The 14,284-nt window shown below is 32.4% G+C and overlaps 1 protein-coding gene across 1 annotated transcript in view; it reads left to right on the forward strand.

Annotated features, from left to right (window-relative positions):
• LOC107367368 (inactive dipeptidyl peptidase 10-like) overlaps positions 1-14,284 on the forward strand; it is a 41,045-nt gene that overhangs the window by 24,010 nt on the left and 2,751 nt on the right. Inside the window, exons 2-12 of the mRNA XM_015935070.3 lie at positions 2,424-2,538; positions 3,013-3,111; positions 3,174-3,268; positions 3,391-3,465; positions 3,665-3,802; positions 3,963-4,366; positions 4,436-4,562; positions 9,606-9,764; positions 12,545-12,857; positions 13,985-14,083; positions 14,160-14,235. Of these exons, the coding sequence (XP_015790556.2) occupies positions 2,424-2,538; positions 3,013-3,111; positions 3,174-3,268; positions 3,391-3,465; positions 3,665-3,802; positions 3,963-4,366; positions 4,436-4,562; positions 9,606-9,764; positions 12,545-12,857; positions 13,985-14,083; positions 14,160-14,235 (1,700 nt within the window). The remainder of the gene's footprint in view (positions 1-2,423; positions 2,539-3,012; positions 3,112-3,173; positions 3,269-3,390; positions 3,466-3,664; positions 3,803-3,962; positions 4,367-4,435; positions 4,563-9,605; positions 9,765-12,544; positions 12,858-13,984; positions 14,084-14,159; positions 14,236-14,284) is intronic.

A 14,284-nucleotide genomic window follows, 5' to 3' on the forward strand; every position in this document is an offset into this window, starting at 1 on the left:
CTTTGATAATAAAATAAATAACAAGGAAACGATGAGTCAAACGCCATTTGAACAGGTTGAGTTATGGCAAAACTTTATGGGTTTTAGGTTAGGTTCGGTTAGGTTAGGACTTGTCAGTCTTTTAACCTTTAGTCAACTTGAAATGAACTTGAATCATCAAAATCTTCACCTTACAAAAGTTTCATTGTTACATTAATGCAAACCAATGATCAACTCTGACTTCACTGTAAACCAACTCAAGTTAAATTCAACTCTTACTCAACGGAAAAGTGTGCTATCTTGTGTATTTTTATTACTACTTGCAAGTCAATCGGTTAAACTTTGAGTCAAGATTTTGAGTTTGGGGAAGTTTTCGATTTCCATTCAACTGAGCATTAATAGCAATTCATTTTTGAACGTGCTACGAGAAAATGAAGGTTTACTTTCCAAAGTGAAGTTCAGACTGCAAACTAATGAACTTATCGATCGTAAAGTTTCAGTTAAAGTTTACTTTTTTTGATTTATTAATGTTTTTGTCTGTTGCAAACTGTTCATATGAACAAACAAATAATTAATAACTTTACGCTTTTGTTAACATTTAGCGCAATCAAATGTTTGAAAAGTGTTAAAGCAAACTTGCATGGGACAACAATGGTAATGATTATGACTTGGCTTAGATAATAATCATTTTCAGCTCATTCCAAGGATAGTTACTGTGATTTTGGTTTAATTTCATGTACACTATTTAAAGCTCATGCTAAACATAGCAGGTTATGTACCTTGAAACTGAAATTCCTATCAATTGATCATTTTGACAAATAAATCATTGCAATCAATCATTTTTATTCTTGCATCAAGATTCATCCTTTTCCAATTTCGCCCAAAAACGTTGAGAACATTTTTTGTATCTTCTTCAATTGCAATTAATCAATCATGCCAGAAAAATGAATCATTATTATTGTCAATTGATTTGTCATTTTTGTATCCAATCATGATTCCAGACAAGAGTAACAACCATTTTCATGGTGAATGAAACTCACGAAACTCAACTCAACTCTTTTTTCATCCTCTTCTGGTTCCTCTTTTTTCATGGTCTGAATTGTGTTACTATTACAATTGACGATAAAGATAATGATGATGATGACGATGGTAAGGTTGGTTAAATTGTTATTCAATATTGGATTCCTTAAATGATACCTTAGGATGAACAGTGAAAGTAAACAATGGGAAAAAAAGTTGCCAAATAAAAGTCAGTAACTAACTGATAAATTGATTTTGCTGAATCTCTTATTCAATATAATGGTCCAGGAAGCCAGGGAGGTTCTGATGGGTTCAAGAAACAAGTCATAAAAGGTTGATAATCTAATTTTGTTGATGTTGACAAGAATTACGAGCAAAAATTTTCATTCACGTTTCTCAATTTATGCTTAAAAATTAAGTCTCAGAGAAAGCCTTTTGCATTTGAATGTCTTTTTGTGAATAAAAAAGTTGCCTTTTTGTACGACTTTGCATCAACCCAATAAAGTCAAAGTCTATTCAAAATTTATAGCAAACTTGCAAAAATGAACTTTCACCATGAAAGTCTCATTGATAAATTTTGATGCCACATGATTTTCAGCAACCAATTTCGGGCGCAGCATCTTAAGACAAACGCAAAAATCTTTTCAGTCTTTGTTTTTGAGCAGGGAATCGATTCGTTTACATAAGAAATAATTTCGTTGAGATTATCTTGAATAAATTGAAACGATTTCCCTTTAATCTTAACTCGATTTTAAATTTGCTTCACAAGTATTGATAAGTTAATCTACTTTTACTTTTAACCTTTTCTTGGTGAATTAACTTTAACAGCACTTTATCCTTCTCAAAATTGTGAGTTAATCTCTCACTCATCAGGGTAACACTTAAGCCTTTCCTTGAACGATACTCTGATTGTCGACTATTATTGCCTCAGATTATCAACTATACACTGTTATTAGATTAAATATAATATCATTGGGAATGAAATATCTTGTTTATTCTGTTGAACAAAGAGGAACAAGAGACGGATGAAGAAGATGGAGAAGATGAAGAGGAAGACAAGTAAGAAAAAAATTGTTATTCTCAACATTCTAACATGAGAATCGTAATGAAACAAAAAAAAAGATTGACAATGTAATGAGAATGATAACAGTAAACAGTGTAAGATTAGTTTTGTATTAATATCAATTATCCTTTAAAGTAAAAAGCCTCAACTCAGACCAAAATGGAAACCAATAATAAAGATTAACGAATCAAAACTAAAATAGAAATATCAACTTAACTTTTATTACTAATAAAACTTGAAGTTAATCTCAACTGATGATGACTCAATAGCAAGCTAATGACATTTGAAACTAATATTTCTTCACATGGAATGAAAATTAATAGCGATTTTTTTTTCTTCTTTTCCCATAACTTTCATGAAGCAAGAGCCAGTTGCTGAAGAGGAAGAGCGCAATTGGAAAGGAATATGCATTGCCTTCTTTGTTATAGCGACAATTTTTTCATTCATTGTTATTGCAATAATTATTGTAACTCCAGGTAAGAACCTAAACCTAAAAGATCATGAATCAACTGAATATTGTGAAGAATCGGTTCAGACTCAAAATAGCTAAAAGTTTTTTGATAAACTCTTTTAAAGTCAGAACAGATAAAAATCAAAATCAAAATTTCTCATCAGCCGAGTCTCTAGTTTCAGCAAGAAAATCAAAGAGATTTCCTTCGAGTTTTTGAGGAATTTTTAAGCTGATCAATTCTTTGAGTTCACCATAGAGTCTGATGATTCAAGTCGACATTATCTGTTCTAACCTTATCTGTTTTGAATAAGCTATTTTGAACCTTCATCGAAAGTTCACCTTCTCAACGGAAAAGGACGAAAACACGGATTTTTTTGAAAATCATGAAATGAACAATGTTCAGTTAGTTGGAGATTCCTTTTTTTCGTTGATTTTCGTTGAAATTTCTGTTTCTTCCATTTTCTATTCCATTAATGATTTTTATTCCTTTTGTTTGAAGATGACGATGGAAACAGAGTGAAACATCCTCGTTTGGTGTTAGAAGATATTGTTTCACCACATTTGCAGCCAAAAAAATTTGATGGATCATGGATTACAGGTGAGTTTCCTTTTCTCCATTTGGCTTGTTCAACATTTATCCAACCTTTGATTATTCCTTAGAAACCGAAGTGGCCTATAGGAATCATGAGGGAAACCTCGTTGTTTTTGATTGTCTTGAAAATTCGACTCTTCTACTTGTTCCAAATACAACTTTTGTAAGAATCTCTTTCGATAAATTGATTTTTTCTTTCATTCCTTTGAGTCGATTTGGTTCCTTCTCATTCTAAATTGCATTTCATTTTCTCTCTTTTCTCTTCATCTTCCAAATGTACAACAGTTACGAGAACAAGTTGACCATTATCGAATATCTGCCGATAAAAAATTCGTTTTATTCATAAACAATATCAAAAAGGTAAGCAATAAAAGTGAAAAGTCATTTAAAGAAAAGTTGAAAGATATTCAACTTGCATTTTCCTTATTAAAATGTGACTTTAAAACACTAAAGTTGCAAATTTCAAAGGCCCATAAATTTTACATTTAAACGTTAAAAGTTCACTTTTATTTCCATGAAATGATAATGAAAATATTTTTCCATCTTCATTGCCTTCAAGGTTTTTCAATACTCATTCATAGGTGAATATAAAATATACAATATAAGCAATGAACAAATTTTTACACTCGAAGTTCCTGGAAGTTTCGAAGGCGATCAACTTGAATACGCTGAATGGGGACCAACGGGCAATCAACTGGTAAGTTAATCTCAAGTAATTGAATTTTTCAACGAAAGTAAAGAACTTTTCTGGCGAGGAAATTTGCTCAAAAGTTCGACTTTGATGTTTTATCACTTTACAGGGAATGGTTCTGATTTGAAAATAACTCTGAAGTGACTTTGAATCTTTCTTTTTCTAGATTTTCGTTTTTCGTAACAACATTTATTATTATCCAAGCATTGGTTCTAGTTTGAAGTTGTTGACCCAATCAGGACGTGAAAGTGTCTATAATGGTATTCCTGATTGGCTTTATGGTGAGAAAATATTGAAGACAAATAAAGCTCTTTGGTGGTCACCTTATGGTGATAAACTGGCTTATGCTTCTTTCGATGACACTGGAGTGGACACTATGACTTATCCTCGTTATGGTTCCTTCAGTGATTTAAACAACATTTTCCCTCAAATTGTCAGCCTTAAATATCCAAGAGCCGGACGAATGAATCCAACAGTTTCCGTTTGGATTATTGATTTGAAAAGTTTAACCTCAACTGGTTCATTGCCTGAATCTAAACGTATTTTACCTCCAAGTGAAATGCTGGAAAGGTAAATGTTGAAATGAATTGAAAGGATAAAGATGTAACTTTTTCCTTCTTTGCTTTTCAATCCAAACAGGGAATATTATTTTACAGCACTTTCATGGATTGATAATCAAAGGTTGGCCCTTATATGGATGAGAAGGGAACAAAATTATTCCGTTGTTAGCCTTTGCAGTGCTCAATCAGATTGGATTTGTTCCAAGGTAGGTGCTTATTTGGTGAATAACATTCAACTTTCATTTTGTGTCTAACAATTATCAAATCATTCTCGTGTAAAATAGCTATAAAGGTGTGTTGACTATTCCAATGTTTGCTTTTTTCACTTTTCTTTAGACCTACTAATGTTATTTTATTCAATCTTTTATTAAAAGCATTTTTTAAGCTTGTCAGGGTGATGATGAATAATGATGACACGAGTAAAGAACAATTGAATACCATGGGTGTGATCATGAGTTTATTTAGATTGATTTGAAGAGGGAAGAATGGGAAAATCTTGGACAGATTTAATGTTTCAATATATCATCTCGTTTCAAATATTATCAACACTTTTAGTTTCAATTCAATTTTGGTAGGCGTTGAGGTAAACTTATGGACAAAATGATAGCAATTAACAAATCCATTTTTGCATTCTAAACAATCGATTATTTGTGACTTTCATTGCAAAATTCCAATTGTATAGCATATCTTTTCACTTCACTTGATCAATTAAGGCAGGGTTTGAATAACGTTTTGAAAGTGTTAATCGAGTATTTCCACGATTATTCAAAATTGCAAAATCATGCAGGGGTGATAGATACAGGGTTAACATCAGGGTAAAGTTTTCCATAGCTAGTGGCCTTAATTATCAATTTTCAAATAATTTTACTTTCATACTGGATGCTGGCAACACATCCAACACTTTTTTACCATCTTTTCACCGTATTGTCAGCTAATTCCATCAGAAATGAAGTTTTACCGTTTCGAAATTGAATTTCTCATCTATTGAAATTTATGCTTTTGCATCATCTGTTTAGTAAATAAGCTGAGAACAAATGATTGTTGGTGCAAATACAAGAAGCTCTATAGCTGAGCTGATGAATTTATTCATATTTAAAAATATAGCAACGATAAATTTCGAATGCAATTTTGATCAATGAAAATGCATTAGCTCTTAAATGTATTTAATATTGACGAATTACACGCCATGTTTTACACAACAAGATTCCATTCAGGAGCCAATTCTTTGCATATTGAATCTAGACCTTCTTGGATATCAATCACAAAAATCGAAAATATTTTGATTGATTTGCACTGTCTTACTATTGTTTAATAGTACCTCTTCATAGAGGGAATGCAAATAATTCAATGGATGATCGAGATGCCAAACTGTTACACCTTGATTGTATTCGAGTAAATGAAACAGTTATGCTAAAGAATCAAGTTCATGGCCTTCAATTCTGTCCATTTCAAGCTTTCCAGTTCACTTCGGTGAAATACAAATATGAGATTAGTCACCAGGTAGAAGGGACGGAAGGCCGAAAACCCCTGTGTTTCAAGTAAAAAACAGTAAAATTTTAAAAACAAAATAATAAGAATACATCGATGAATAACTTTCTGAATCTATTGTAGTGCTCGGTTGTGCTGGTGTGTATCAACGGTTGATGCTACAGACCTCAAATTAAAACAATGAGTTTTGCAGATTGAAGAATCAAATTTCGCAGGCTCAAAGTCATTCAACGTCACTTGACCTCTAACTCAAATTTGGACGCCAGTCTTTGGGATTGCAACAATTTGCTGATTGCTTTATGTTGGTGACATGGTCATAACTCATGTTTTACAAAAGATATGCGTGTTTACATATCGTTCAGTTGAATCGGTTTAAGAAAAATACGGTTATCTTTCCAACGGTGTGCGATTTCAACTTTCAACAAATAACAAACAATCTGGAAATTTTTGCATTGTAGCAAATGAACTGCAAATGTCAGTTAGAGGCCAAATAATGTCGTGCCATTGAATGACCTTGAGCTTGTCAACCTATGGTTCTTTAATCTGCGAAGCTCATAATTTGAATGATTCAAATTTTGAATCTGAGATCTCTAGCATGTACAGTTCGGGAACTATACTGGACCATCCGTCGTAAAAGTTAGCTGAATAGCCCGGTATTTTACCGGTACATATTTTGTACTTCATGTTCAGGTGAACAGAATCAACTTTTTCGATCATTTTCATATGCTTGTACTAAAAAGGAAAATTGTTATCAAAGTACCAAATAAGTTCATGTACAAATACGGTTAGCAATTGAAACTTCCTTAACATTTACCAATGGCGATAAAATATCTTGATACCATATTAGGTCATTTAATTACATTACATTTGCAACAACTCAAATCGAACACTTTAATACAATTTAATTAACCCTATTTTGATAAACTTATTAGAAACAATTTTCCTTTCATCTTACCTTTATATCGTTGAAATGATGCATTCCAATTTCCCTTCTCCTTCAACTTTCATTTCATTTAACATTAACAAATCAATGAACCTGCATGTAAAACTTGGTGTATGCATGGTATTAGTATTGCATTAACAACAGTAACAAGAAAAGGTTTCGACTTATATTTTATTCACTAAATATAATTAGATTTTTTTTTCAAATGTTGATTCAAGTTTCTTTTTGTTGCCATCTTTACTTAAACATCTCACCAAACCAGACTCAGTCACAAAACCATGTTAATCAATGAGCAAATATTTGTCTATTAACCTATCAAACCTCATTCCAAGTATTTTCATTTTTCCCATTCATCCGAGCACATCTTTACTCACTTATCATATTAAATATACCGCATAAACAAAAAGCTCAAATTCAATTGTTCCTAATCAAGAAACAATAATCTGTGAATAGAGAAGTAGGAAAAGCAAGAAAAGAAAGAAAGAAAAAAAAAGTTTCCTTCAAACATCTAATTGCAAATGTATCTCTAATGTAATTATCTCACAACAATAGTAACAAATTCATCATCTGAAAAGATGAAAATGATGATATGAAAAGATCAATAGTCGAGCTTATTTAATATTGATAAACTTGTACAATATTTATCTTGTCTCATCATCTTTACCATCAGAACTTTACCTTTTTTTCCTCATGTTTATCTGAATTTACATTACATCACCAATAGCTGGGAGTGAAAGGTTATCAGGCAATCATTGGATTGACTTTTGATGAGTAGAGACAAATTGAAATGTTGATTGGAAAATTTTTCAATTATAATGTTAATTTGACCCCAATTTGGGTGTTCAATTAAAAGGTAAAATTAATTTCAAGTGTTTAACCAGTTTCACCCTTTTCTCAATTTTAATTCAAATGTTTAGACTCATGGTAAGCTCATGTAAAGAAAGTTTTTTTCCTTCTTCTTTCCTCTTATAATTGAAATAAGTTTCCCTTCAATCTCAAAGGAGTAAACAATCGATTAACTGTAATAGCTGTTGATGGAAAAGATGAGATTTATTTGGTGAAAACATGGAACAGAAGCATGAGTAGTGTTAAAAAGTCCTACTTTAGGACAACTTGTCCGCTTTAGGACAGCTTTTTTTCCTTCTGATGTCCGACTCTGGGACAAAGTACAACACATATATGTAAGCTTTTTAACTCTAACGTTATAATTTCATGCTAACTTTGAGACAGCTTTTTCAAGCTGCTGAGATTCATTTTTATCTGTGAAAGCTTATTCAATCTAGTAAACTTTGAGTTAGCTTTTTCAAACCAATTAATGTATCTATTTTTGAAACGATTCTCAGCTATTCTGCTGCAACTCTAGGACAACTTTTTAACTATATAAGACTCTTTTCATTTGTTATTAACAAACAAACAAACATGGATGCCTCAACATATAAGAACATAGTCGGGATCTTAATGATCTTAGTTATTATAATCGTTTTACTAATTCGTACATTCTATCATCCTACAAGTGAACATGTTATCAAACTCGCTTGATTTTACAATTGATAATATTGTAAGTCTCTGGAAAATAGACGGACCAATAAAGTTAGAGATTGATAACTCTAAACTTTAGTTCCTACTGTCCCCTCAAACCTGGACTTAGACGTCTTCTTAATTGGATTGAGAAAGAGACTGGAGAAGTTCCAGATGGTGTTGAACGTATCATCAACAATTGTATCCGTTACATCAACCGGAATGAAGGTACCAAAGAACAAATGGGTCTTGTCAGGAGCCGAAACTCTCAGCTCAAGAAATATTTGGAAGAGGCTCAAAAAGAAATCGATCATTTAAATGAAGAGCTAGAGGACAAAGTAGAAGCCTTAAATACCCAAGCCAGAGAGGCTAACGAACTCGTTCGCGAGTTTGAAAGAATTTCCCGTGCAAACATGGAATTAGCCCAGGATTTAAAAGATCGCGACATGTTCTGCGACTATATGAACAAAAGGATGGAAAAGCATTTTGGTTTTCCAAAAGAAGAATTTGAAAAACAATATTTGGAATGGGCAGCCAAAAAAGCCCAAGAAATTGCTGATAAAAAATAATTTTTTAGACATATTTTCATAGAATCAAAAAGAAAAATAAATAGCTTCAATCTAAAAATTCTCCCATTCTCTTGCTTCAGAATAATGCTAATCGAAAAAACGCGTTTTTACTCTTGTCCCAGAGTCGGACATGAAGTGAAAAAAAAGCTGTCCTAAAGCGGACAAGTTGTCCTAAAGTAGGACTTTTTAACACTACTAGCATGGAAAAGAAAAGAATAATTGACACAAAATAATATCACTTTGATGAGTTTTTCATTTCCAATGAACTTGTCAATGGAATGTAGAATAAAGAATTTCTCTTTTTCTTCTCTAAAAAAGTCACTCTTCAATCTTTAGCTTACAAAGGTTAAAAGTGTCGACTTAATTGACCTTCGTGTTTATTGTCTAGCGAATTGAACTGTTCACGCAATTAGACTTTTCACAATGATCGAAGTTACCTTTTGATCAAGTGATGAGTGATGGCAAACATTAGCTATTGTTAATCAATTAGAGCAAAGAAGCAAATGTTGATAAAAATTTTGTAAAACTCTTTTTTTCCTTCTTCTTCTTCTTCTTCTTCTCATGCCATTCTGTGATTCATTCATCATTTGGTTTTTCCCTTTCAATGTTATCATGTAACATTTTCGGATCCATTTTCTGGTTCCTCATCATCATCATCATGGTAAACTTTAACACAAAACTTTGAATGGAATAACCAAAATGTTAAATCAACCCAATGGCTGAAAACAAAGCATTTGGAGGAAAAAGTTGACAGTGAAACTAAAGGAGGTTGGGTTGAGATGTTTGAAGCTCCATTAATAACAAAGGATAAAAGACATTATCTATTAACATTACCCTTAAGTGAGCCTGAAAGTGGATCATTTCGTCAAATTGTGATGATAACAATTAACGTAAGTATTGCACCTATTTTGCATTCACATTTCAATCCAACCGAGAGTTGATTAATTAAATCAAACAATTTGATGGAAATGAAGTGAACAGTAAAAGACATTTGGAAACATTTGGTTTGAAAGCCAAACTCGAGAGTCCAGTTTTCTTATCCAATCGCAACTGAATCTTGTTCATAATGTAAAAAGTGATTCCAAGATAATCATGATGCTGATATGGTTAAAAATGATAATGATGCAAACAAAATAATAATACGCTTGGAAGAATAGTTAATTAGCCAAATCAAATGAAATCCTGTTAACTCTGGCAAATGGCTTTCTATTGACAAGTTTACAGGGATTGTTTCATTGTACAAGATGAAGAGTGATGAGCAAAAATGAAATAAAGAGTTGAGTGTAACAATCAATTTTTGGGTTTAGAGTTGCTTGATCCTCTTGTATGTGGTTTAACGGGTCACTGGTTCAGATTAAAATCATAAATTGAAATATCTTTTTACATAACATTTCCATCATATTCATCAACGTTTGGAAGCTGTTGTTCAGAAGAAAAGTTTCACGTTAAATTTACTTTCGATTTTCAGACTTGCTCTTTTCATCTGGAAATTATTCTCGACTTTGAAAGCACGCAATTTGTGTTCTTTAATTGTCTTGAGCTACTATCATTTAATTAGTGGAAATTGCAACGACTTTTACTCCCAGTTAACCTTTCAACCTCGCATTTTCACTCCCATTTCAAGTTTTCCTTTTTTCCATTCTTTCAACTCTTGTTCCAATGGGTTCGAGTTAATGAATGAAATGAATGATGAACATGGTAATAATGGGTTAAACAGGATTGAAACAAAATAAATATTGCAGTTAATTAATGCCAATGTTAACAGTTTCATTGTTGATGAATATTAATGTTAGCTGTGAGATCAACTGTAGTTTTATATTTTACATTTAACAGTAACTTGAGTATTCAAAGTGTCCATTTTGCTTGGATTTCATTTTTTGGAGAAAATTTTGTTTTCTGTTTTTCAGTTTGCTTTTTTGTTCTTCTTCTTTTTGTTTAAAGTTAATTCTGGAATCGATTTTTTACTCTGAATCTCGGGTGAAAGGAAAGGTGAGAGGAAAATTAAGATGATTGAAACAGGAAAGAAGAAGATGAAGAGAAGAAGATTAACTTGATCCGGAAACTGTGATAATGCATTTTGCTTTTTCTTATTTCATGAGACACTTAATATTGACTTCATCTTTTTTTGTGGAAGGAAAGATATCCAAGGATCATCAGTTAACAGTCAATGATGATAACAAATCTGGAAAAAAGAAGTCAACTTTGTTCTGAAAAAAGGAGGAAAATGATGATGAGGAGAAAGATTGGGGCAGAAGATATGAAGGACGAACGAAATGTTGAAAAGTTGAACCATGTAAACAGATAGTGTAAAGAGGCATTGGGAGGGAATTGAATGATGATATCATTGACGAGAAAAGTATTGCTATCAAAATGATCATAAAGTCAACCACGTTTTCTTGCTCTTCATCGATCCATTCAACGAGACAAACTTTCCTATCTTGCCTTGTAAAAAGTTTGCCAAGTTCAATGAAAAGACAGAAAATTGGCTCCATTTTCATCCAAACAGGTAATCATGTTTCAAGAGGAAACATTAGGAAATTTGGATTGGAAAAGGTTCAAAGCAAACAAAATATCATATTTTTGTTAAAAAATCAACTGTTTTTTTCGTCTTATAATCAAGACGTGAATTCGTCAGTTATCAAATCCCTTAGACTCTTCAAGATGATAAACTATGTGCTTTTTATGGTCCATTGTGGTCATAACTCAAAGACGGTTTACTACTGGTTTTAGGTTTGATTTATGGCTAACGAAAATTGAGTTGGTTTAATTTTTGGTTAGTCAAGTTCACTCGATTTTTAAGTTCATTTTCTTAAACTCGACAGTTCATGTTGTATAAAAGATATGAGTGTTAAAGCATCCTTTATTTGGACTATTTTAGTTCTGAGAAAACTCATGATAAGTTACCGACTTCTGGTGAACATCAACCAGAAAAGATAGCAAATATATTAGAAATGATCTTCAATGGGAATCAGAGATCAAAATAGTGACTTTAAATGACATGGACCTTTAAACAGCGCCTTGAATATAGCAAGTCTTTAACTCTTCTGGTTAAGTATTTAATCGTATACAACATCTTACACGGCAAGTGTTGCAAATTATCTGATTAGTTGCATTTGATTCGGCTTAACAATAGAATTCGCCTTCTTGATTCCAAATGAAGAGAGCGTTTGAAAAACGCCATTTATTGTCTATTGGTACATAGATGAATGAGACAAGCAATTGTATACACCCTTTTGTTTCAAACGTTTTGTGCTGCATCCTCATAACATTGATTTTTTGATACTTTTTTTCTGGTTCACCTTTAATTTACGAATCGAAAGATCCCGAGAGAATCAGATACTCATAAAATCTAATTGTTCTGTGATGGAAAATCTTTCCATGACTTTTATTCGCATGACTTGGGACACTTCTCCTCTTGATAATAAGTTCAGCAAATATCAATCTGTTATGCGTTAGAACTTTTATTCATTTTCTTTCTATTCTTCCATTTAACTCTCCAACTTTCAAACTGTAATAAGTTTGCATCATTGCCTTATAAGTTTATTAATATCAGCATTCACTGAGGTTAAGAGGCGATTTTTAAGGTTCAAGTTTGATTTCATTGGTGTTGGTTATAAGACAATTTTTGACCTGAATCTAGACTTCTAATGTTTTCCTTTGTGCATTACAGGGTCGAGTTAAAAACTTTTTGACTCAGGGTCAGCAAGATGTAACTCAAATACTGGCCCATCGGCATGACACTCGAACCGTATTTTATGCAGCCACACTGGAAGACAATCCTGGAGTTCGTCACATCTTTAGCATTCCCGATATACACTCTTCATCACCTCGTAATCCTTACTGTTTAACCTGCAACCAAACCGAGAGAAACTGTTCATTCAATGATGCACAATTTAATCCAACTGCAAAATATTACATACTTCAATGTCTTGGAGCTGGAATACCTTGGACTGAGATTCGTGATGTTGACCAAAATGAAATATGTAAGCAAAAGATTTAACCTTCAATTGGTTCACTTACAAGGGATCGGCACGAACTGTCGCTCGAGTTTTTTAATGAAATATATATTTTTGGATAGCCCATCAGAGGTACATAAAAAGTGAAAAATAGTAGGTGCCCGTTTTTTGATTAACAAAAGTTATTGGCATTTTCATGGCGCGTCTAGGCATTTCTCTATGCATTATGCTCAAGTTTTTTGAAAAAAACAAAATTAAAAAAAATTTTACGAATTTTCACACAATGAACATTAGATGAAAAAAACTTATGTTTGTGGCCAGTAATTGCCTTAATTGCCTTAATTGCCCTCTTAGACTCGCTGATTGATCGAAATAATTGCCTGATTGCGAGCTGCGAAAATTCGTAAAATTTTTTTCTATTTTGTTTTTTTCAAAAAACTTGAGCATAATGCATAGAGAAATGCCTAGACGCGCCATGAAAATGCCAATAACTTTTGTTAATCAAAAAACGGGCACCTACTATTTTTCACTTTTTATGTACCTCTGATGGGCTATCCAAAAATATATATTTCATTAAAAAACTCGAGCGACAGTTCGTGCCGATCCCTTGTTAGTTGCATCCTTTTCCCAGTCAAATACATTTACTTTCATTAATCGTTTATCCGACTCAGATTACTCTTGTTTTATCCCATTCACCTTCCTTTTAGCCTTAATTTTATCCTCTTTTCCAACCTTTACCAGTTTCTGTTTATGTATGTCATTATCAATCTTGACTACCAATTGCTCATCAATTTGAATATCAGAGAAGATAAAGTTTCGTCGATAAATCGTGAATATTTGAATAACAAAACCTTTTCCATCTTTGAATCTTTTTGTCTTTTCCAGTCAATCAATGAGTTTAAATCTCAACAATCACAAAAGACAGAAATGTTTGCATTTTTATTGTTTCTTGAACGTGAGATTTGTACGCTTAAGTGTGAACAAATTGAATCACTTGTGAATGCAAAAGTTCAATCTCAAAAAGCCATTTCCATGTCAATCATGATTGGCGTTTGTTTGAAATTTCATTTTCTTTTAATAAATCGAAGTCACTTTTTCTTCGCACCTTTGTTAAGTTGATTAGCTTCCATTAATCTTGATAACATTGATCACAGTATTACAGACTCCGGTTGACAAGAGATTAAAGGAAATTGTCGAGGAAAGAGCATTTCCACAAATGAGATCTTTTCGAGTTCCAATTTCACCTGATTACAGTGAGTATTTTTAATTTACTAATCCTATCTCATTCCAAGTGATTTTTTAACAAAATCTTTATCCTTACTCTTCTAGCTGCCGAAGTCAGGCTTATATTACCACCAGCATTGAGGGAATCTGAAGAAATTAAATTCCCATTGATCATTGAAGTGTAAGTTTATTGTGAATCTCATCAACAATGGAAACATTTTTTGCTTCAT

This window comes from Tetranychus urticae, chromosome 1 (genome assembly GCF_039701765.1).
Source record: "Tetranychus urticae isolate SD_2017Ah chromosome 1, NJAU_TeUrti_SD_1.0, whole genome shotgun sequence".
NCBI classification, from domain to species: domain Eukaryota; kingdom Metazoa; phylum Arthropoda; class Arachnida; order Trombidiformes; family Tetranychidae; genus Tetranychus; species Tetranychus urticae.